The sequence below is a fragment of the Ruditapes philippinarum genome, unplaced genomic scaffold, assembly GCF_026571515.1.
Source record: "Ruditapes philippinarum isolate M1 unplaced genomic scaffold, ASM2657151v2 ctg1950_1_1_1_1, whole genome shotgun sequence".
Lineage (NCBI taxonomy): Eukaryota > Metazoa > Mollusca > Bivalvia > Venerida > Veneridae > Ruditapes > Ruditapes philippinarum.
Window position 1 is genome coordinate 38,534 of NW_026862975.1, and position 23,221 is coordinate 61,754.

Genomic DNA, 23,221 nt, shown 5'->3' on the forward strand with positions numbered 1-23,221 from the left:
GATAAATCAGTAAATATTTTGACATTACAAGATAAATCACCCATAGAAGTGTTTAACATCGACATACAATCATTCTGATGTCGAAACGCAACAGGAATTTGTTAAAAGTTTCTTACATTTTCCCTCACTTACAAAACACAGTTGTTACGAATGATTAAGCTGGCATTGCATACAAGACACATATAACAGTTTACATAGTCATGGTGGTGCAAATATACAAAACTATATAAACATACAAATATAACCATCGCGAAAAAATCAATTATTAACGAATTTGGGGTTTTTTCTCGGTTTTTGTTTTGTTTTGTTTTTTGTTGTTGTTTTGTTGGTTTTTTTGTTTTGCTGTTGTTATTGGTGGTGGTTAAGCATGTAACTTCTCATCATTTTGTTTCAGCTGTTTAACAAGATGTGAACATGAGTATAAGGTTAGTCAATTTATGAGGTTATTAAATGATTTTTTTTCTTCTAGATTGATATTTCATTTGATGTAGACCTTGTTAAATAATTGTGTGCAAAATTTCAAATCATTTGCTCAGTCCGTTTTTTTCAGAATACTTATTCTAATTGAGGAAAATGAACAATTATAATCTAAAAGCGTTGCGACGCTTTTCACTTAAATCGAGTGGATAAAAGCATAAAATTACTTTTGTTTATTGATTTATGTGTATAGTCATAATTATCTTTTGCATAGTATTGTTGTTGTTTGAGTGCCCTAACCAGAGACATAGATAACAATGTCTCTGCCCTATCTGACCTATATAAGAAATTAAATTTTTAGGTTTTTAGACCTAAGTTAAGTTGCTTTAATAATATCTATTTTATATGGATACGATATTTTATATATTCTGTTGCATTCTGTTGTTACCTCATTATTTATTTATTTTTTATTTATTTATTTTATCGATACGTCTCATGTTATCTCAACACATTAAAATATTGCACTGCATTTTTAAGTAGGATATAAACATATATTATATTACACTACCTATGATCTTATTATTATCATATGTTTACTGAGGAGATAAATAGACATAGACATGCTAGTAATGACATCTATTTATTTTCATTAGATTTGTCTCCTACGGAATGTGTATTTAGCGATCTAGTTATGACTTAAAAATGCTATATTACGCTAAGTATATGAAACTTTGTAACTCACAACTATGTAAATGAAGAGTGTCATATATTATGTTTTGGGGCCAAATGCATCAAGAAACATTTTGTTGATTACAGTTACTGCTTTGTCTGGTTTACTATTTGGTTTTATCTCCTGTTGATTTCTGACAGACTGCCGACTATTTCAACCATGTAAGATTGTTGGCATTAAACAGATATGTTATGTTGAAACGATCTGAGCCTTCGTCACGTGCATCGTGTTGTAGAAGAAACCAACCGAAGAGTTCTTAGTTTAAGGTTTATATCTCTAAATAAATCACAACTTACAAACCATTCCTAAAATACATCGTGAAAATTCCTGCTCCAATTGCGGCAAATTGAAATTGTTTTGATAAATTTTCTGGTTCAACTCCTGTGTTCGGTAGTAGGTGTTTGTAGCCTTAATTATGATAAAACGTATTTCTTTAAATAAATGTTTAACTAGAAAACACATGTTCCGCTGTGTTTGAAATTTTATGAACACTTCAGCATCTACTTTAAAATTCTGTGTAATTATGTGTCATTAAACTAGTAATACGCTTTGCTTTGAGATTAGGCATTTTTTTTCTATTTTCTTTTTCTATCTCATTTTGTTTAGAAATATCTTTTCAAATAATATGATATATTTATGAATGCACCATTTGTAATTATGTATTTGTTATATTAGATAGCGTTTTCGATTTCTGTTGTCAGCCAGTGTGCGTTCTAAAAACATAAACTCTTCCACTGGCTAGTTTCCATAAACCATTGTTACATAAGTAAAGATTGTCATTTCATTGTTCCACTCCAGACATAACACTAATAAAAGCCAACTTTCATGATGCTGTACCCTTTAATGCGTATTAACTTCTGTCCTGAATCTTCTTTAGGATCATATGGTCGTACTCTCAGCTATTATATAACCCCCTCTTCCATTCATCATAGTAATGAAAGTGTATTTTTCAAGCTATTAAAATGGGTAGTAATGTTTTAAACGTTATAGAATATGTATCAAAGTGGCACACCCATAACGCCCACATTTTGCGATTTTTCACTTGTTGATAGAATAATATTCAACAAGAATCTTATTCTGTATTTTAGTCGGAAATACCACCATACCATAGTGATAATCTTGTACACGTGTTTCTTATTATCTTAGCTTGAGTTCCTGTCATTGAAATTACATGCAATCATAGTCGCAGGAACTAATCACAACTTTATAATAAATAAGACTTACGTATTTCCTAGAACTATTTTATTATTTTATCGCATTTGTTGGATTCCCATCTATTAGCCATCTAACAGATATATGTTTACAATGATTAAACGAGTCTGGAGTATGCTAATGGAAGTATCGGGGGTTTAGAGGAGGAGAGTTGGCTGTACTTGGAAGAAAGGCGCGTATAATGCTAGACAAATGTTGATCAATTTATGGAAACAATAAATAAAATAAATTCTTTACAAATTTAAATATATTGAGCAAGATGTTTATTTATACAGACAATAAATCAATTTTTGTACCAAGTGCCTTATAAAAAGGGTATATGTTTTATTGTTGAGAGAACTATACATTTAACAAACAAGCGAAAATAAGATGACTATTAAAATACTTGATATTATGCTTTACAATAAGAATATATAATATTCTTATAATATATAATAGCTAATGGACTATGCTGAATAAAAATTATCTTTAAAGTAAAACTACTATTAAGTTCAACACTTAAGGCATGTTCCATCTTCTAACAATCTATAAATCATTATACGCAAAGTCATCACAATATATTTGAAAGTTTTGAGAACAGCATTAGCTGTATAGTGGTTGCGGTAAAATCGTTATTAGCTTGCGGTTATCAAACTTTAATACATTCTTATGACATTCTCAGTGTATTGATGCAGCTAACGCGTTGCTAATTGGTTATATTTGAATATATAGAAACATAACAATATGTCTATCTTGCATTATTGATGTTTGATCCACGTATTGTCAATATTAACTGTATGAAATCCAGGTTTATGCAAATATAATACTTTTAAAAAGTCACTTTATTAAAACCCACTTGCTTTATTTCTAAAAGGCCATTAAGGGAAATAATGTAGCGTCTACTCTAACATTATAATAAAGAGTCATTTGAATCTTTTGAATCTCTAAATATAAATAAATATGTAATGTTTGGTATGTACAATATAAGATATTTCAAAACAATGTGACCTGAAATAAAAGGTTGTATTTATATTCCATCATCAATCACTGCTTTAATCATTCTAAAACACTTCCAAGCGCTTTAAAAAGACACTCTTAATTACAAAATGATTATCTACTCTAGCTTTGTAAATAAAGAGCAGCATGTTAATTCTTATTTTGTCAGATTTGTGTTCTTATTTTTGTTTATTATATACTAATGATTGAAGTATTGAGAAATATTGATGAAATAAAATGCGTATTTCATTCTTTTACATTTAGCCAAAACACAAAAATGATAAATTAAAATGTCAAAAAAGAGAAAAGTGTATCTAATAAACAGAAAATTCAAGTTTTTTTCTATAAATACAGGATTTATTTTCATCTAGTGTTAAGAAAATAATGGCTACTGCCACTCGTGAAATATCTATTTTCATACCACTCGATGAAAATATATCCTGTATTTATAGAAAAATCTTGAATGTCCTGTATTATTACTTTTTTATAAATAGTTTATTTCTTTAGTCATAATGCAAAAAAAAAAAATAATAAGAAAATTTTAATAGTACATGTACTAAAATATGCACATGATCAAGTATTTTGTTGCGGATTATGTAATTGTGCAGAACTTAAATACTCGACGATCTTCATAGGTCTTCCAAAAACTTCAAAAGAAAACAAGTAGTCGGTTTAAACTACAATATCTCTCAAGTGACTCAAGTGCCTTTAAAAGCAAAACACTTCTGGTAATTTGAACGTTTCTACTGTTTGAATTAAAGTTATCATGTTTTTCGGAATACAGCTTAAAGCATGATAAAACAATTATTGGAAATATCTGCATTCTAAATTGAATTTGCTTCGAGTTACTACCTGAAGTTTAAGTCAGATGCTTTTTCCTCCAATTATACTTGAGTCATACATTTTCATCTATAGCATAAAAGACCCCAACAGAAAATTATCAATAAATCATGTAGAGGTAATGATTATGTATTTCTGATGAAACGCTCTTTTGTTTAAATTCAATACTAAAAGCACTGATAAAACGGTCCGTGTTGCATAAAAACACAATATTGCATAAATAACAAAATTAATCAGTCGTAACATGAACATAAATTATCTGTATTAAATGAATTATTAATCAGAAACAACTCGACCATATGTTTGTTAATTGTTACCTTTTCTATAGCGTATAATTTAATTATTGACGTATGAATGCGTACTTACAGTAGCTAAATGCGCGAAACAAATTTATTCTTAAATAGACGGATAGCGATGAGTACATTATGTAGGCTGAGTTAATTGAAACCCAACAAAATCATGGCGTAGACATCTTAAATGTACTTAATATTTATCTCGAGAAACCATTGCATCTGGAGATTGTACATGCTGATTGAAAATGACTTTTTTTATTCTTAGCTTTACCGTCATAAAATATTTCTTGTAAGCATCAAATGACTTTCGCATACATGTAATGTTTTTATCTTGGGAAATCGAAAATAGAAATAATAACATATGATATTATTTTATATATTTTGATGTTTTTACTTAAGGTCTAGCAGGTATATTATGTGAACTCCTCACAGGTTACTCCACACAAAAGTGTTGTTGTTCCAGATGCCATTCATAATATTTTTACTTCAAAAAGATTTTAAAGAGTATGATAAATTCTTATCTTGTTTCCATGCGACTTTTTATATAGCACACTGAATAACACATTTACCTCTATAATGTAACATGTAATTAATTTATTACCATTCAAATTTACCATTAATATTTCAACTGAGCTTTTTGTTACAATACAAGATATTGATGGAACCTAATCAAAATGCATTTTCATAAACCAACGTTGTAACTCATTCAAATAACCGTACAATTGTCTTAAGTGGAAATAGTGGAAATGCATTTAATAAATGCACACCGTTACCCACGTCTGTTTTGTATTAATTCACACTGGTGTCGTGAAAATACATTGATTTGATTTTATTTCTTTTTAAGTTCAGAAACTGACTCTCTGCATGCCAAGTTAACAAATGATTTTTAGTGTTCTGAAACAGACATATTTTCCCAACCGACCGTCTCATTAATATTGTAGCGATCTGTCATCTGTCCTAGTGAGCAAGCTGTTGATGATGTTTTTTTATGTAATGATCTTTCTACCGTCACATATTTGTCTGAGAGTTGTTTGTGTGAAGGCAATTGTTACGCAAGTATATACAAACAAATATATTGTGTATTTACGTTATACCAATAAATGAAATACTAATATTGTCAGCGCATTACGACCGATAGTAGTAACTGAATAGTAAACATCTAGACAACTACATGTCGCCAAATAGCAAAAGAAAATAAAAAAACGAAACCTAGTCTCCTTCCTGAATATTGATAAAATAGATCTAACTTAGAATAAGATAAGTCTTCATGTGAGCCGCGCCATGACATAACCAACATAATGCGTTTGCGACCAGCATGGATCCAGACCAGCCTGCGCATCCGCGCAGTCTGATCAGGATTCATGCTAATCGCTTACAAACCCAATCTGATAGCGAACAGCATGGATCCTGATCAGACTGCGCGGATGCGCAGGCTTGTCTGTATCCATGCTGGTCGCAAACGCATTATGTTGGTTTTGTCATGGCGCGGCTCATGTCTGCTTGATTGCGTCAATACTTGAACATCTCAGATATTGTGCGAGCATGAATTAAAGTTACATTTCGTAACAGATGTATTTAACATTAAGAAAATATACATGTACAACGTGACAGGGAAAATGAAAATTCAAAGAAATTAAATGAGTATGGATTTTATTTTATGACAACGTTATCATTTTTTTCCTGTACATTAATGAGACAATGTAAGCAACTTAAAACCCTCTTAATAGTTTTATTTTACTCTTTATTTGTAAACATAGACGTAAATTATATACATGTAGTTATCAAAATATGTCCTTGTTGATTTTCGCATAATCAAAATACTTATTGTGTATTGCAGTTCCTAAATCACACATAAATACAAATGTACCCTATATCCTAGCTTTGTAATTAATCTAAACAAACGATTTTACTCTCGCTTACTTCCGTTTGAACAGAAAGAGATGATTATATTTTTATCAGTTTTACCGTCGGAACATCTGTGCATGATAGCAATTTGAACTAACATTATCGCATCAGATACAGATCAATTTAAAGTCTGCATATAATTGATATACTCAAACGATTTCGTTTTGGCACTCAATTATCAATTTGTTCATACATACGGATTATAAATAATTCAAGTTAAGCTAAGATAAATTCTAAATAATGTTTTATCTATCTTCCTTCTGTGTAAACTATGTGAAATTAACGCAGATCGTTTAAGAAAAGATATGAAACTATGTACAGAGTGAAAACACGGCATGTAACGCATCATTAATATAACATCTTATTTCTTCATTTAACAACGGTTTGCAGATTGAACACTGTGTACAAATAAAACTTTTTATATAATTTTTGCTACAATTATTAGCATGCACTTTTTTGCAGTATAATATAACACATGGTATAAAGATTTTCTTGTATTTCTATAATCTTCTTTGTATTATTAAACAGACGCAGCCTAAGGCATATTCTATAATTATTTGAGCCGCGTCATGACAAAACCAACATAATGGGTTTTCGACCAGCCTGCGCATCCGCGCAGTCTGATCAGGATCCATGCTGTTCGCTTACCAAGTCTTTTACAAGTAGAGAAACTGATAGCGAACAGCATGGATCCTGATCATACTGCGCGGATGTGCAGGCTGATCTGGATCCATGCTGGTCGCAAACGCATTATTATGGTTTTGTCATGACGCGGCTTACTTCATTTATAAATTAGAAAGAAACTAGGTTACGTTGAATAAAAGGGAAGTTTTTGTCGTCGGTTCATGTATGTAGTATTATTATCAACGGGCAACCTGTGTACGAATCTCACTTAGCTGAGCGACGGAAAGCGTTTATTCTAAAAAAAATGGTTGATATGGTTTCAACATATTTATTTAAGCTCGATTTCGAAACTTGCAACTTATATTTATCCTTTTCTAGTACGCCTGGCACCAACCAGAGTTTGTGTTCTTTGAAGATACATTTAGGCTCGAACCTATAATCCCTGGGAGCTCCCACACTAATGTACAAGCCGGTTGTATGGTGGCTGATTTCTGCCATTTAATTCCTTCGACCCTCATAAGTCGAAGGCGAAGACAAGCAGACACCATAATATGCTCTTTAATCGTGTCTTTGCCTTCGGCTTTTGAGGTCGCCTACAAGAAGACAAAATATAATTATTTTAGGTGAAGTAACGATATCTTAATAAGTGGACTAGGCAAAATATCGTTATTTCGACCAAAATAAATCATGTCTTCATGTTGGTGCCCTCAAAAAGTCGGAGGCGAAGCCAAGATAAGAACAGAACAGAATAAGTGAAAATATTATTGTTTTTGAGTTTTCTCGTTCGGTTTTTGTTGGGCGAAGACACAAAGACACGAAATGGCAGATATCAGCCGCTATACGGTTGAACTATTTCATTGTGTTTATACGCAAAATTAATCAAACATTCATTGCGAAATAGAGAATACATAAAAGGTAAATAGGTAATAGTCAAACTGAAAGCGCAAAACTATATTATCAGGCAAAAACAAATAATATACGAGCATAGTAGTGTCTTATCTACTTAACACTTATTTTCTCGTTATCTATTGCGTTAAAGCTTTCATAATAGAAAAAATAAAATCACGAGATTCTAGAGTCTTTAATCCAAAATTACATATATTTCATTTGGGAGAAGTTAAACAAAGGAGAATTTTATCATTTTATTGAATGTTAATCTATTTTTTTCCAGGAGATTCACATCTTAAGTAATAGGAAGTCGTGCGGGGAGGATGAACTATTCAAAATGCCGAAAAGCAATTACCATAATCTGTACATTTTTACTGTAATGATATTTTCTGATACTGGATCAATATTAAGTAAACTCAATTACCAGCTGTAGCGATGATATGTTCATGGGACTCATACACAATACAAGTGTTGTTAAGCTACATTCCATTTGTAACGAAAATACTACCGTTTTACATTCAATTACAAGATTGCTTTTTCTGCACATCCATAACTCCGTGCCTCATGTAACAAGGTACATTTTACGTGACTACATGTTAGTATCTCACAGGCTTTGCATCTAATCGAATTCAGTACTTCTTGGTATAATGCAATTAATTTAATCTTCCCCGGACCCTATTATGAAACAATCGACAATAATAGTGAACCTGATTTCGTGCGTATTAAAAATGAAAATGAGCTTAAAATATTTTACAAACTGACAAAAAGAAGAATTTACAAAGTACCATGGTAAGAAAAAGTTCTAAATTCAGTCAGAATTCACCCACGTCAAGAGACGTCTTACATAGAATATCCAACTATCTACACGTCACTCAACCAAGGTAGGAAGAGACATTGCCGTGGAAGTGAAGTTAGTAGATAAACCTTTATCTGAACATCGCCGTCTTCTACAATTACTGCTTCTTTTAAATCTGCATTTTGAAAATTACATTTCTGCGTTTAAGCAGACATTTTTTAGAAAAGAGATATATTCCATGTGTCGGACTTAAGTGTCTTATTTAGACGGTTTGACAAATTGTGTCTGCCGAATTTCTACTTTGAACTTCGCAAATCTTGATAAAATGGGAATCTGTTTTTGGCTTTAGATTGAATTGTTACGAGATGAATGGTATTACTTAAATTTGTTATTTTTCATACAAATAGGATTGATTTGTATAGCGGAAAACATTGTTATATGTGTATATATTCTCATTTTTTTTCCAGATAATCTACAATGAAATAATTATGTCAATGCATAATTAAACAGGACGCTCTATAAACGTAACATTTAAAAAGATGTACGTATAGCGGTACGTTATCTAAGGAAAAAGATCATTTGTTTTGAATATTAAAAATCTAGTTTTTAATAAATTAAACATGAAATATCGGTTACGGTTGCAGGCGTTAAGAGGTAATAATAATTGATTATAATAATAATAATTGATCTTCCATTATTGTAAAACTTTCATTCATTTTTCCTTTCTTCCTTTTAAGCTTTGGGAATAAAATTATTAGAGACAAGCTGGTGAAAAGGATTTCTATTTTTAATTAATAACGGCGACAAATATATGAACTAATTTGAGATGCAATCGTTTTGCAACACGACCTTGGCATACTGCAGTGCAGGAGGGTGTCAAATGCCGTTATGTGACAAAAAGTAGTTTCAAATTAACATCGCTTACTCATACAGAATGCCACATGTTACATGATTGAGTAAATCAATTATTACCGCTGTGACGTCACAGTCGAACAATACATCATTTTCTCTTGTTTCGTCTCTGCCATCAGCTATTTTTCCAAAACAATAATGGAAAATTTATCCAATTAGAAAAGTAAACAAACGGACCCAGATGGTTATTTTTTAAACATATGATAATTTTGTATAAGCTATGTAATTTAATTTTCGTTATTTGTGAACACAATGAAAAAATTAATTAACCGACACGATAAAAAAATGTTTCGCCAAATCACACCTCAATTACAAAACAGAAAACTGTATAAATAAAACGTATATGATTAACATCAACAAATCAAGCTTACTAGACAAATAAAACGCAACAAAGTCGAGCGGCGAGCAAGAACAGAAAAGCTACACTTTTAATATAGAAATGGTTTCGAAAGCAGGAACTATATTTTATATATTATGAGTTGTATCATAGTTTGGGGACCTTTCTGTTGAAAATGTGTCAGGGTTAAATCGTATACATATACATGCACAGTGCGTTAACTGGAGTGCGGGTATTAGTTACCCGCACTCCAGAGCATGCCCATTGATTGGCTCATTTTTTGCTGGGTTTACATATTGTGACGGCAGAGAAAGGGAAAGCGACAGAAATGTCATATTCAGATGTTTGTTCATTGGTTCATTTTTGCCGGGGTTTCATATTGTGACAACAGGGCACGTGCTTTTAGTTTGACTATGATACAAAAGAGAAAGAACGGCAATCTGATTAATAATCGGGGGCTACGCCCCCTCGTATAAATCAGATAGCCTTGTGTTATTAGTGCTCTTTCTATTACATGTAGACATTTACTCATTAACAGCGACTTGACTAGGCACAGTGGTGACAATATAACTGTATGATATTTTGACATAACATTTTCTATTGTAAACCTCTAAATACAAACACCCTTTTGTAGAGATGAATTTCACTATCTCTTTGAATGCAATGAATTATCTGTACGAAGAAAAAGAATGTTAGATAATAATTATTTAAGACATCCAAATATATCTATTTTTAAATATATTATGAATATGAATATAACTTATTGTTATGAATACAGAAATTTTTGCTTATTTGTTAAGGAAATAATCACAAAATTTGGGAATAGATAACATTTCTACATATTTGTTCATCATGTCCTTGAAAATGCGTGTTGCTCTCCATTTTGTTAAGATGAATTGTATTAATATTATTATTTTTATGTGTATGCTATGACTCTTTATGTAATGTACGTTTATACGCTATAGCTCATATTGTCATGTGTGTACATGAATTGAGTTCTGAAATAAACTTTGAAACTTTGTATGTTTGTTAGTGCGACTTATAGCTGTTTGATCTATTCCAGAGCTCATTACATCTGTTGCATGATGATGTATCATCACACGATTGCCCTGCTACTCCCTCTCAAACCTCGAACAATAACGTATGCGACCATTTCAGCAGCATTATTGTATTGATGGTGCTCAGGTTGCTAGGATATATATATTTTTCTAGAAATTTGACGATGTCTATCGCGGTAGGTAATTTATTAAGCGTGATGAGAGTTGATAATCTGTCTGAGTTCAAATCATTTTGACATTATGAATTTGACAATCATAGTGTGCACGCGGAGATATTCTATGGAGCCGTTCCAGGCGTCATTATTAATTTAGTCATTCGGATAATCTACTTCTCTACACATGATCTGATGTTGCCTCACATATAAACTGTCGGCGAAAATGACATGTAAATTAAACTTCATATATCCACACTAAACTAACGTTATCATCATTTTCATTGTTTAGTTGACTATTAAAATTATACGATAATTAGTTTGTACCCAATGTCATTTACTAAATAAAAGATCAACCATTTTAAGAGTGCAATTAAACGTTTGAAATTTCAAATATCATAGTACGATCAATAAACTATACATTTAAATGCGCACCCACACGATAATCTCATTATGTTTTACATTCTTATATAACAGTGCAAAAAACATTTAGATAAAGGTAACTGGTTACAATATATTAGGTACTTGAGGTAAGATGGCTCTTTCTATCCTTAACAAAAACTGATAGATCTTCAGTTGATTGAAGCTGGTATGATATGACGATAAAATTGCCATCTTTTAGAATGGTTTCAATTCACCTTTACCATCATACCATTCCATTTTCAAGTAGATATACCTTCTGTTTACCTAACGGGTTTAATAGTTTCTAGATATGATATTAGATATACCGTCGAGAAAAAAAGTTTTAATAAACATTATTACTTTCAGATAGCTATTTTATTTGTTTACTGAACTTTATATAAATTAGGTTTGATTTAGATTTATTTCAAGTGTTTGCTTTGATACCATGGTAGTTTACGACTGTTAATCAGTTCCATCACCTTCCCAACAGGATAAAAAACCTAAAATGAACTCAGTTTCTTATATAATTCGCATATATTTACGAATTGAAAAATAAATCGTTTTATGTGTTTAAGCAATTAAACTCAACTTTTACATTTCGCGCTTTTCGAAAAGAAATCTTATGTTTCACATAAATCAAACAGGTTGTCAAACGCCTCTCTGATTACTATATATAAATCCCACTAACCAGGAAGTGACTTCCTCCTGAAGGTCATGCATAAATACCATAAAATATCCCTAGTAAGAGATTCCTGTCCAAGGAAAGTCGCCCAATATGATATATGAGTGTCTCTGTAAGTTCTGCAAGCACGTTCTGTATTAGTGTATGTGCATTCATTATGTCTAATAAATCATCTTAAACCGAGCTTGCTATTATGGTCTTTGATGTGTTTTTCTGAAGTGTTGCCTAAGTGATACACATAATAAAATAATTACCGCTCTCGAGAGCAAATAGTTCATGGGACGTGCTGCCAACTTCAGTCCATTCACACTATACGGTAAATACAGATAGATATGTGACTAAACTATTTTATAACCAATCTCTAATATCTTACGTTTCTATTATTTGATTTTGTATAATGTACAACAATAATCATGTGTGTTTTGAATAAAATACCGAGGAGGGGGGGGGTAATATTATAATAGAGATTGAGAAAAACAAAGCATTATAAACTGACTTAGATATTCAATATGAATAAAGAATAAGTAACTGTTGTTTATAAAGTGCAATGAATCGACATAGAATGTGACTGACACGTCTCCAAATAAATAACATTTCTGTGCTAGTTATATATTGATTTCAATATAAGACCATTTCTCGTCGGATATATAAAATAGAGATTACTTATATCACATTCGTAAATAATGAAATACGGATCGAAATATTGTATAGCTGCGTCTGTTTCCTCGCGTGTAAAAGAAAATGAGAAGGGGAAATGAAATTTTTGGAACATATGAAGTGAATTGTGATTCTCAAAACAAATCCAGTGGAAACTCCACAGACATGTAGACTTTAGTGGAAAGTCAATACCTATCCCTTATGGATAGATATAGCGAATGCCTCATAAAGATTTCTAACACCTGAGATGGTTACAGAATATCCCTAGTGAGACAGGACAGAATCTATGGCAGCAATGTTTGTTGTAATACAGAGCAACTTGGAAATATGTTACATCGTCTTTAAAGTTTTAAAACACCTGTCTAATGATGATAGTAATTGGAATCGTCTTTACATCGTATTTGAGCTATTAACAAATGTAAACTTATCAATGAAACTGCTGGAAATAAACCTATCCAAGAATACCCCGCCGTGAAAATTAATGTTTAAACTTTTTTTCTAAATGATGAATTGGAATCAAATAACAAGAAAGTTTCATATTTGATTTTGAAACTTTGATTGGGAAACATTTTGATTTGATATTTGAAAGATTTGAAAGTCATTAAAACAGATTTATGAATCATTTTAGCGTTCATAACGTAGAAAAAGAATCACATATTTACAATAATATTCGAATGGTTATGAATTCTCATGTTTAACATAGGCGGAGAAATTGGCAACCACTATCTAACGTGATCTATGAATAAATTTGAAACTGCCTTGTTAGATTGGAATTTTATCAAACAAGTGATTTGCATACAAACTACTAGTAATGTTTCATAAATTATGTCAAATAAAATGTCATATATAATAACAGTGTGGGAAACTGCACAACGGAAGAATATAAACCATTATGTTATGATAAATATGTGGAAATAGTTTATAATCATTATTTCTCTAAACAATGCGATATGCTCGATTTGAATAACTGAGACATACGTTGTGTTTCGAAAACAACCTGTTCATCAATGTGAAGTAAGCGATTTTTATAAACAAAACGTCTGTTATAACAACAAAAACTGAAAACGAAAAGTTAAAGCAGGCGATGAAACAACACTGTTTTATAGATTAATGATAACCATTTTTTTCTCTTCTAATGATAAAGAGTACATCCATGATCATGTGTAGAGAATTCCGAACGAAATGTTGTATTCAACACAGGTATTTCTCGTTCTTTTAATTACAGGTTTGAATCGTTATTTAAGTACGAAGGTACATGTATGATTTTATACTTTGAACATGAAATATTTACTTTTGGAGACTTGTACAACAATAGAAGACGGATTGATTTAATGTTAAGGTTTCCTTTTAACTATTGTTTCTAGCTTTGATGAGTATTTTGACATATTTGTGGGTAATTATTATCTGTATAAGTTAGTTGATATAATGCATCTTTGAAATTAAATTGCTAAGTCATAAAGATACATCCCACATTAAATATTGAAAGAAAAAGTATTTATAAGGATGATGAAAAGCATAATATGCATTTTATTAGGTGAACGTATGTGTTTAATACGGTTTCGTTATTTAAGTTAAGTTACGTTTTTGCAACATGCCACTTAACTGTGGAATACGTTAACACATTCTTCTACTTTCACTTCATTTACCACGATGTATTGTATTGCACTCGATTTTGCAGTTGTGTGTAATTGATGTCTGACTTTTAGATTACAGGTTCTGCGTCTTACAAGCTCATATACCAGTTTCTTAACACATATACATCAACACAAAATAACTTTCCATTTCATTAACATTTAATTAATACGTATTTAAGTTAACAAATTTATTTTTCACGCCTAAGAATCCACTTTATATTCCTTTCATTATATTGCTTGCATATAAATATTGTCATTTTTCATTGATAATATGCGTTCCTCTCCATTACATTTCAAAGTAATAGTAATTAATGAGTGGTCGTCTTGAAACCTGATATATTGTATCAATTAAAACAATCGGCAATTAATTATTTTAAATGTCCTTTGTAAGTTATCATTGAAACAAATCTCGGTGGATATATATTTTTTGCCAAAACAAATTGGATGATAGCGTGTGCATTTGAAAATGCATTTTCCATCTAAATATGTAAATACGTTTAACATGTGAGAGTAGGGGAGATTACATTCTGGAATGGTTCCCTAGATACAGCTCAAATATTGTTTTGCCTGTATTAATGTCGTTCATTCCAAATGTGATTTTAGATGGAAATCAAACGACAAGTGCAATCCTGATGAATGATTTATTCTGAAACTTATATTAAATTCTTATCTGCAAATAACGTGCGATCAAGTACTTTTGCGTTTCTATTTCGTGCAGATTCTTTTGCATATACTTAATTCGTTCTTGCACGCTCTTCGGTTAATATTCATCGAGGATTCAGGTTTAAATCCAGCTCTTAGGAGCTATAGATTTTCAATTTTCTCGAAAACGTGCTATTTTGATGGCATTATTACACTGATATGTGTTTTAAATGCCTAAAGCTGAAAGCACGATATTGGAAATTAGTGTAATTTTCATAACGTCAAGGCAAAATAGTAGCGAATTGTGTTTACATTAGGACAACTCTGAAGTTAACTTGGTATATTCCATATTATTATCAGCCTGTGGCATGAGGAAATAATATGCACATGCGCGGACACTAGCTGAGATTGTAAGTCAAAAGTGATAGTTAGCAGCAAATCGTGATGTATATAAATATATGTTCTACATATTTTTGTAGATAAATGTATACATCTGCACAAGTGTCACTACAAGTTATTATATGTTATAAAATTTCCTTCTTTAATATGATCAAAATAGCTTTACAATAATCAACTTAAATGCCACATTAACATAGCAGCATTACTACAATTTATTATGACATTGTTAACTGCTATCATATAATCATAACAAAAGAGCGGGAAATATTGTCTGAGTAGACGATCGGCATGTACATAATCTTATTTAGTTCTTTAATTCTCTTTGATTTTATATCCTGATCGTATCGTTTCAAGTTTCTAATTTAATAGAAAAAACATACACATGAAAACCAAGCGTGCACGTATGACCATTATATCATTGTATCTCAGTCCCAGAGCAAGACAAAACCTCATCTTTTATAAAAGAAGATCGCTATCGACTGGTCTAGGGTACATTCATAATGTAAGGCAGAAGAATAAGTTCCCCGGAGTAATATTTTCTCATTGATCCTTGGCTTCATAAAGACATTCTTGATATGAAGTTGATAATGTTTAACATACTACTTCTCTGATGTTATGTTTTGGGATGTAATTAATATAAACAGGCAAGCACCGAGCAGACACGTGGATAATTGAGAACAATAACACGAACAAGTGTTTGTTCTATTCACATGTAAGCAACAGTCTACTTTCAACGTACAAATTAACACATGCTCATCAGTATTATATATTTGGATCATTATAACGCCATTAAATGAAATACTATTTGATAAGTTATAGCCGCATATTATTCTTACGTCATAAAAATGATATGGTTAAAGAAAGGATGCCACTGATTGTTATAAGAGCATATACACAGGCTCGGTCATGTCTATTTTAAAACAATACAAGGAAAATGAGACACTGCTATAACCACGTAAAGGCTATTCGCATTTTTGTTTTCTTTTTTGAATTTCTTTTTACAGTTTTACGTGTATCAGTAAATGCGAAAGCGGATTTGACCAATGTAAAATATAGCTTCAAAGCCGTGGTTTACGTCTAAATAATTGAACTATGTTAAGGCATGTTCGAGGATCATTCATCATTTCCGTATCCCGTAATTTTAATAGTACATGTATGTGCCTCTAACAATAAGGTAATTTCGGGAATAGAACCGTTGAAATGTTTTGCAAAGTGTACGTGTTAAGACGAACGCATTGAATTATAAAAAAGTTTTTTTTACAACAACAAAAATGTTACAAGAAACGCTAAGCAGTAATCCCCAATCATAAAAGCTAGGTGGTCTTTATCATGTTTGTTTAAATAAGGTCAATGTTGAGATTAAAAAAAAAACGTTTCAAAATAATTTCGGGGTAAAAATATATCATTATAGTAAAAAAACACAACTTCAATATTTGAACTATTCACAACTACATTCGCACGGAAATTGAAAGCATGATCATTTTCGAATAACCTAGTGAATAAAATATCCTTTCTAACGCTGTGAAAATGGAATAAAGAGAACACGCATCTAGCCATAAAATGTATTTAATCTCGTTAAAACGGACGATTTAGTGCAGAATTCAATTTCATCTGAATTAAAATGTACAAAGCATCACATTCAACTTTAGTTTTTTATGCTCAAAATATTTCTTAATAGTAAGATCAGGGATCAAACAGAACACGCGGTTTTAATGGGGACGTTTTCTCCTCTCTCTCTCATATTGATGAAATAAAAAAGGAATTCTAATACTGAATTGATGTAACGCTACTTCCAATATTATTCGTACGAGGAATGTATCTAAAAGCTATTAAGTTTATATAATGTAGTAAATTGGTAATAAAATATGCTTTTAAATGGAATTTATGTTGAATTAAAAGCGTAGTTTATTCGATACTTTCATTTAATTAAGTAACGTTAAATCTGACTCAATCTTAAATGAATTAACGGGGACTCAAATAGACAGTAAACTCGACTGTAGATTGAACATATAATTTGTGATATTTTGTATTAAATAAGAGAATTTATTCAGCGCCGCTCTTGAATCTTTTCTGTAACGTAAAATAAATATGCAATATATTAACAAATATGCGAGTTATTATCATATAAAAGAAATAAAGAAAACAGTGTTATTCATACTTCTGTAAATAATTTGATATGTACATTTTATTAATAATGTCTCGTTGTATTTAAATTCTAAATCAACACAATCATAAATCATAATGTTTTTTATAAAAATCAAAAATTCTTCTGATTAGAAGTATGAAGAATATGTAATCTAGATATATTCTATACTGCGTTATTATTTGATAAATGGTTATTTTAGCGCTATGATTATTTTAGCGCATTATTTATTAACTTGTTAGTGATGGCGTTTAACGAAAAAAGTAAACATTTTATCATGTTTTTCGTGAATCATTCAAAGCGTCATTTTTTAAATAGCTTCTCATTCGCTATACCTTATTATATCTTATGTTTGATTTATATTAAAAAATGCCTATTTTTGGTATGAAGGTGTGCAGCTTTTACTACTAAAATAATTATATTTAAAAATTATATATGTATATCCGATTAAAAGAAAAACTATTAACATCTCACCCCACTTAATGTATGAAAATATTTAAAGTTTATATTTGTGTCGCTATAGAAATGTTAAATTCGGGAATAAGTCCATTAACAATGTACGTTTTGATTGTCTTAATAGTAAAAACATGTGACGGTGATAGAATCGTCTTCTTTTGAAGAGTATTTATATCGTTGCAACAGTAATTGATGAAACAGGTACCCTACAAGATAAATTTGACATGCTAACAGTTACTGGCTGATTTCTAATACAAATAATCAAGCACGTTTTTTAATTACATTTTCTAGCCAAACGCGTTCCAGACGCATTATCAAATAGTTTAATGAGTGGTTTTCAAAGCAATATTAAATACTGATATAATTCTTATATGTTTAGACTTTGATTTGGCTGGTGCAGATTTTACGTAGGAATTTAAATGTGTTTAGCAGTTTAAAAATGTAATCCAGAACGTATGGAGGGAGCGTACATAAATATTTAGCCATTTAGACTTTTTTCCTCTGGCTGTTGCGTAAATTCCTCTCTGAAGGTATCTTGTGGCGTTAGTTTTCATTAAAATAATACTGTAAGTTTTAATCATGAATGATTTATCTGGGTATGTAAAGAAACAGTCAATTTAAGTCACTTTACCAGAAAATGTAATTAAGAAAAATTTGATTATTTGTCATGTTTCATTCCCATAGCAATTGTTTGACAACTTTAACGGAAATGTTTCTTATTTGTTTAATTATGCCCGTCTCGCAGAACAACCTAATCAATCTGTTATTAGCAATGTAATTCGAATTCCTTTTAATGAACTTTCCGATTCTAGATAGTGATATATCACCAGATAAATTTAATTAATTTCTGTAAATTAACTAGATAAAACCGCTTCACGTAATTTACTCAAGCATTTATTTAACAGAGTGTCAGATAAGTTTTATGAACGGAAATATCATGTACTAAATACTTATTTGAATTTTTAGAAAATTAGTTTTTCGTTAATTCAATATATCTACTTATTTTAACATTCAATCAGATTTGATTTTTACAAATTGTGATACATGTATGTGTTGAATGAAAGTAACATCCCAAAGCTAAAATGATGTTATACATATTGAAACAACGGCTGATTGTTTCTTGACCAGAATATGTTTTTTTTTTCTTCAAAAATTTAAATTAACCATTGTTTACATTTAATTACATAATCGGTTGATTACAATATAACAAAATACAATTTTACGCACAGTTCTTTGCTGTTCAACGGTTAATTTCAACAATTATAATATCTGATAAAACACTTACCTTTGCCAAAAAGCAGGAGAATGTTAAAAATTAACAAAGTCCAGTTTGGTAAATATTCCCAAAGAGACGTCGGTCGCATGTTTCATGGTATATTCCAATCAGAATTGACATCTGTAGTTTAATATATACATATATAAATCCAATTTTCTTATGTTTCTTTCTGCAGTTTGTATCACTAATTTTGAACAAACTGAGAACACACTTAAATATTAATTATAACTTAACCGGTCGTCCGAAGTTTCATCTTCGTATCTAATCTATATAAATTATTATTTTTTATCAACATTGTGCATTATATTTTGGTAAAATTTTAACTACTTGTTAAAACATGGTTATTCTACCACACACAGATCACTTCAAGAAATTTATAAATTCCGGATTATTTATCAGTAAAAAATCGAAATGTTGATTTTCCGCCTTTTAATACGCAACGACTACACTTAAGTCAATCACTTCCACTTTTTAAAAGCGCGATGTCACACTGCGTAACGTGAATCAAATAAATCGTTCACAGACTCTGCCACAATGAATGAATAGTCGGATAATCAATTTTATCCCAACCATTCACCACAAAATCTGTGCAATCATGCGTAAGTTATTCCACCGGCATAAAAAACCATAATTATCATTTTTCCGCCTCAATCATACAAGCACGGTTGAACTTGTAGCAGTTTCTGATTTGCTAACTCGTATAACAATACGACTTGTATTCTCTATGATGTTTTCTTCGATACTAGCATGTTTCACTTCGCTAAGCGTATGTCTTCATCCTAGTATGCTATTCTTTAGCCGATATAGCACCACGGATTCTGTAAAAGAAAAATAAAAACCCATAACAATACATTATAGGGTACGAGTAAATAACTATATTATTTGCTTGCAATGCAGGCTTTTCATACATTGATTATAAACTGACGACCACCCGTCGTCTCTTAAAAGCTTCCTATGCACAATTTTATTAGACATTGTCTATTTAGCCATCAAACTAAATATCTGGAGAAAATATCATTTAACTAGAATAAAGACCTGCGTATTGGTTAAAGGGAGAGAAGTGTTTATTCTTTGAAGTACACTTTTCTAAAGTGTTACTTCATTATATTAAGTCTTAGAATTCTTTCTTCCGGGATTGAAATAAGAATCATTTCTTTAAAAATCATTCCTGATTTTTATATATTACATTTTATTTTTACATAATTATTATATTGCAAAGAATATACGAAGAATTCAAATAGTTAACTATTTCTCTCTATTTTAAACTCTATTGAACATAATGCGTATAAAAAATAATGCATCTTCATTACATTATGACGGTGAATTTGTTTTCATAAAAGCCACCGCTGTGTACTTAATTTACGTGGGATTGCCTATCCCTTTAATCAAACTTAGTATATTAATTTCTAAATAGAAAATCTATATCATTATTAAACTTTTATCAGCCGATCTTCAAAATTCAATCTCGTGACATAAGGTTTAAACAAGAATCAAGTCGTATTATTTATACAACACATAGCTGTATTAATCTCCAGGCAGTTATAAAATGATATTGACTTCCGATATTGCCTGTTTTATTTTATTTTTCCCAGGGAACGGAATTGATTGAACAACGAATAAATGAGCAAAACTTATGCAAAAACAACAATATAATACACGGATGGGGAACAAAAAATCTAGAGATACTCATTAAGTCTCAATTTTACGCACAACATCTGGCAAAGGGTTACTGAAAATAAGTTACTGTATATCGTATAAACAAAACATTTTTTGGTTGATTACTAGAAAATATTGGTTAAAATGATATGGAATAAATAGTGATGAACATGAGTTACTTTAGCGTATACACAAAAGGTTTTTGGTCGATTATATTAATGTTATGCCAGTAAAAATAACGGTTACGATGATGAGGATTTGATAGTGATGAAAATGAAGATGGTGGATAGTGATGATATACTTTATAATGATTACTTAAAATCTGAAAGATACACTTTGTTCTTGTTATATTTGGTGATTGAATGTAGACTATAAAATATCTTATCCAAAGAAGAAAGTTTAACTTTCAAAAATATCACATATCTTAAACATACCTTTTGATTCAAAATAATAAGCCACTTCGCTATTTTGATTAATGATAGCGTGCGGTAGATATGTCAACATGGTCCTGTCTAATATCTGTGCATATCTAAATCATAAATTGAGGGAGATATAGTCAAACACCTGCTGGTTCATGTATAAACGTGTAATTCAATAGTATTTTCTGAATTTTGGTAGATGTATTGTAGGCGGAATCAAATAAAGCACGTGTGTTTATATGTTATACTTTGACACTATGTGAATATATCAAAGATTCTTTTCAATATACGTAGTGTATGATTCGTTCGTTCATTCGTTCGTTTGTTCATTCCTTCCTCCCTTCTTTTGTTCGTTCATTCATTCATTCATTCGTTCGTTCGCAAGCTCGCTCGACCGCACGCACGCCCACCAATTCACTCACTCACTCACTCACTCACTCACTCACTCACTCACTCACTCACTCACTCACTCATTCATTCATTCATTCATTCATTCATTCATCCATTCGTTCGTTCATTTATTTAATATTTATTTACTCATTTATTTATTTATTCATTCATTCATTTTCACCCATTCATTTCAAAGTTTTTTGTTGTTCTTTCAAGTTAATCATGACATTTCAGTTGAAACATAGATCTTTTGTGAAACTGAATATAAATATATACGCTTGGAACTCATTCGCACTGGTATCATATAACGAAACAATGCTGTGACTCGAGTAGGAAGACACATTTTCACTAGTTAATATCTTTTTGCGTGTGTGCATATGTTTATGTTCTATAACTTTGAAATATTTCAGACTTTAATGTTTACCCTTTGTTCAATCAACATCCGTTTTCATTTATAACAACCCCGTAAATACCAATCGATGCTCAATTTATACACTTTAAGTATTGCTTTTGATTACTTAATGGACAAACAGATTCATTCCCCAATCACCTCTGGCAGTATTTCGATTTTTGCCTGCACGGTCTATATGAAATTAGCCATATCATTTCATATTGCATGGGCCGCAATAACTGTCGACAGTTTATTGACTTTGTCTGGCTTCTGTTGAAATCATAATTTAGATTATAAAATGTTGATGTTTTTTCAAGCATGTTTAACAAGATGTATCTGAAAAACAAGACAACACTTCAATGATCATTGATTCATATATCGATTGATACAGTGTACGACATTTTTTTATAAAATGATTTTTCGTATGAAATATATGCTGTCCAATATATACACAAATGTAATGATATATACGATGTTTGAAATGTATTCACAAGAAATATCTTATGTTTGATACCGGTTTTAAATAATAATAGGTTCGTTTTACCCGATCATCTTCATAATGAAATTTTTTATATATAAAATGAATAAACACGGAGAAGGGATTGCTTAAAAAAAAGAAAATAACAGGTTTCCAATTTATGTATATTTCAATTTGTGATCGATTACGGTGCATTCATTTGAAAAAAGTGAAACTGCTTTCAACTTCTTCCTTTCACATTCTTGTATAGAGAGCATAGATTGAACTATTGCAATTTTAGAAATAAAAAAGAGACGATTATGTAACTGGTAATTGTATTTCGCATTTTCATTTTACACTATAATAGTAAACTATATTAGCAGTAATATTTGATTGATAAACGATCTGCTGTAACATGATATAAAGTTATGTAATACATTATTCAATATTTTTTAACAAAAACATCGCATGCAGGATA

At 30.7% G+C, this 23,221-nt stretch overlaps 1 protein-coding gene across 3 annotated transcripts in view; it reads right to left on the bottom strand.

The window, feature by feature from the left end:
• The window catches only part of LOC132720819 (zwei Ig domain protein zig-8-like), a 112,930-nt gene that overhangs the window by 23,518 nt on the left and 66,191 nt on the right, over positions 1–23,221 (bottom strand). For all 3 annotated transcript variants that reach the window (XM_060705044.1, XM_060705042.1, XM_060705043.1), the window contains exon 3: positions 19,440–20,248. In XM_060705044.1, the coding sequence (XP_060561027.1) occupies positions 19,440–19,518 (79 nt within the window). In that variant the 5' untranslated portion in view covers positions 19,519–20,248. The remainder of the gene's footprint in view (positions 1–19,439; positions 20,249–23,221) is intronic.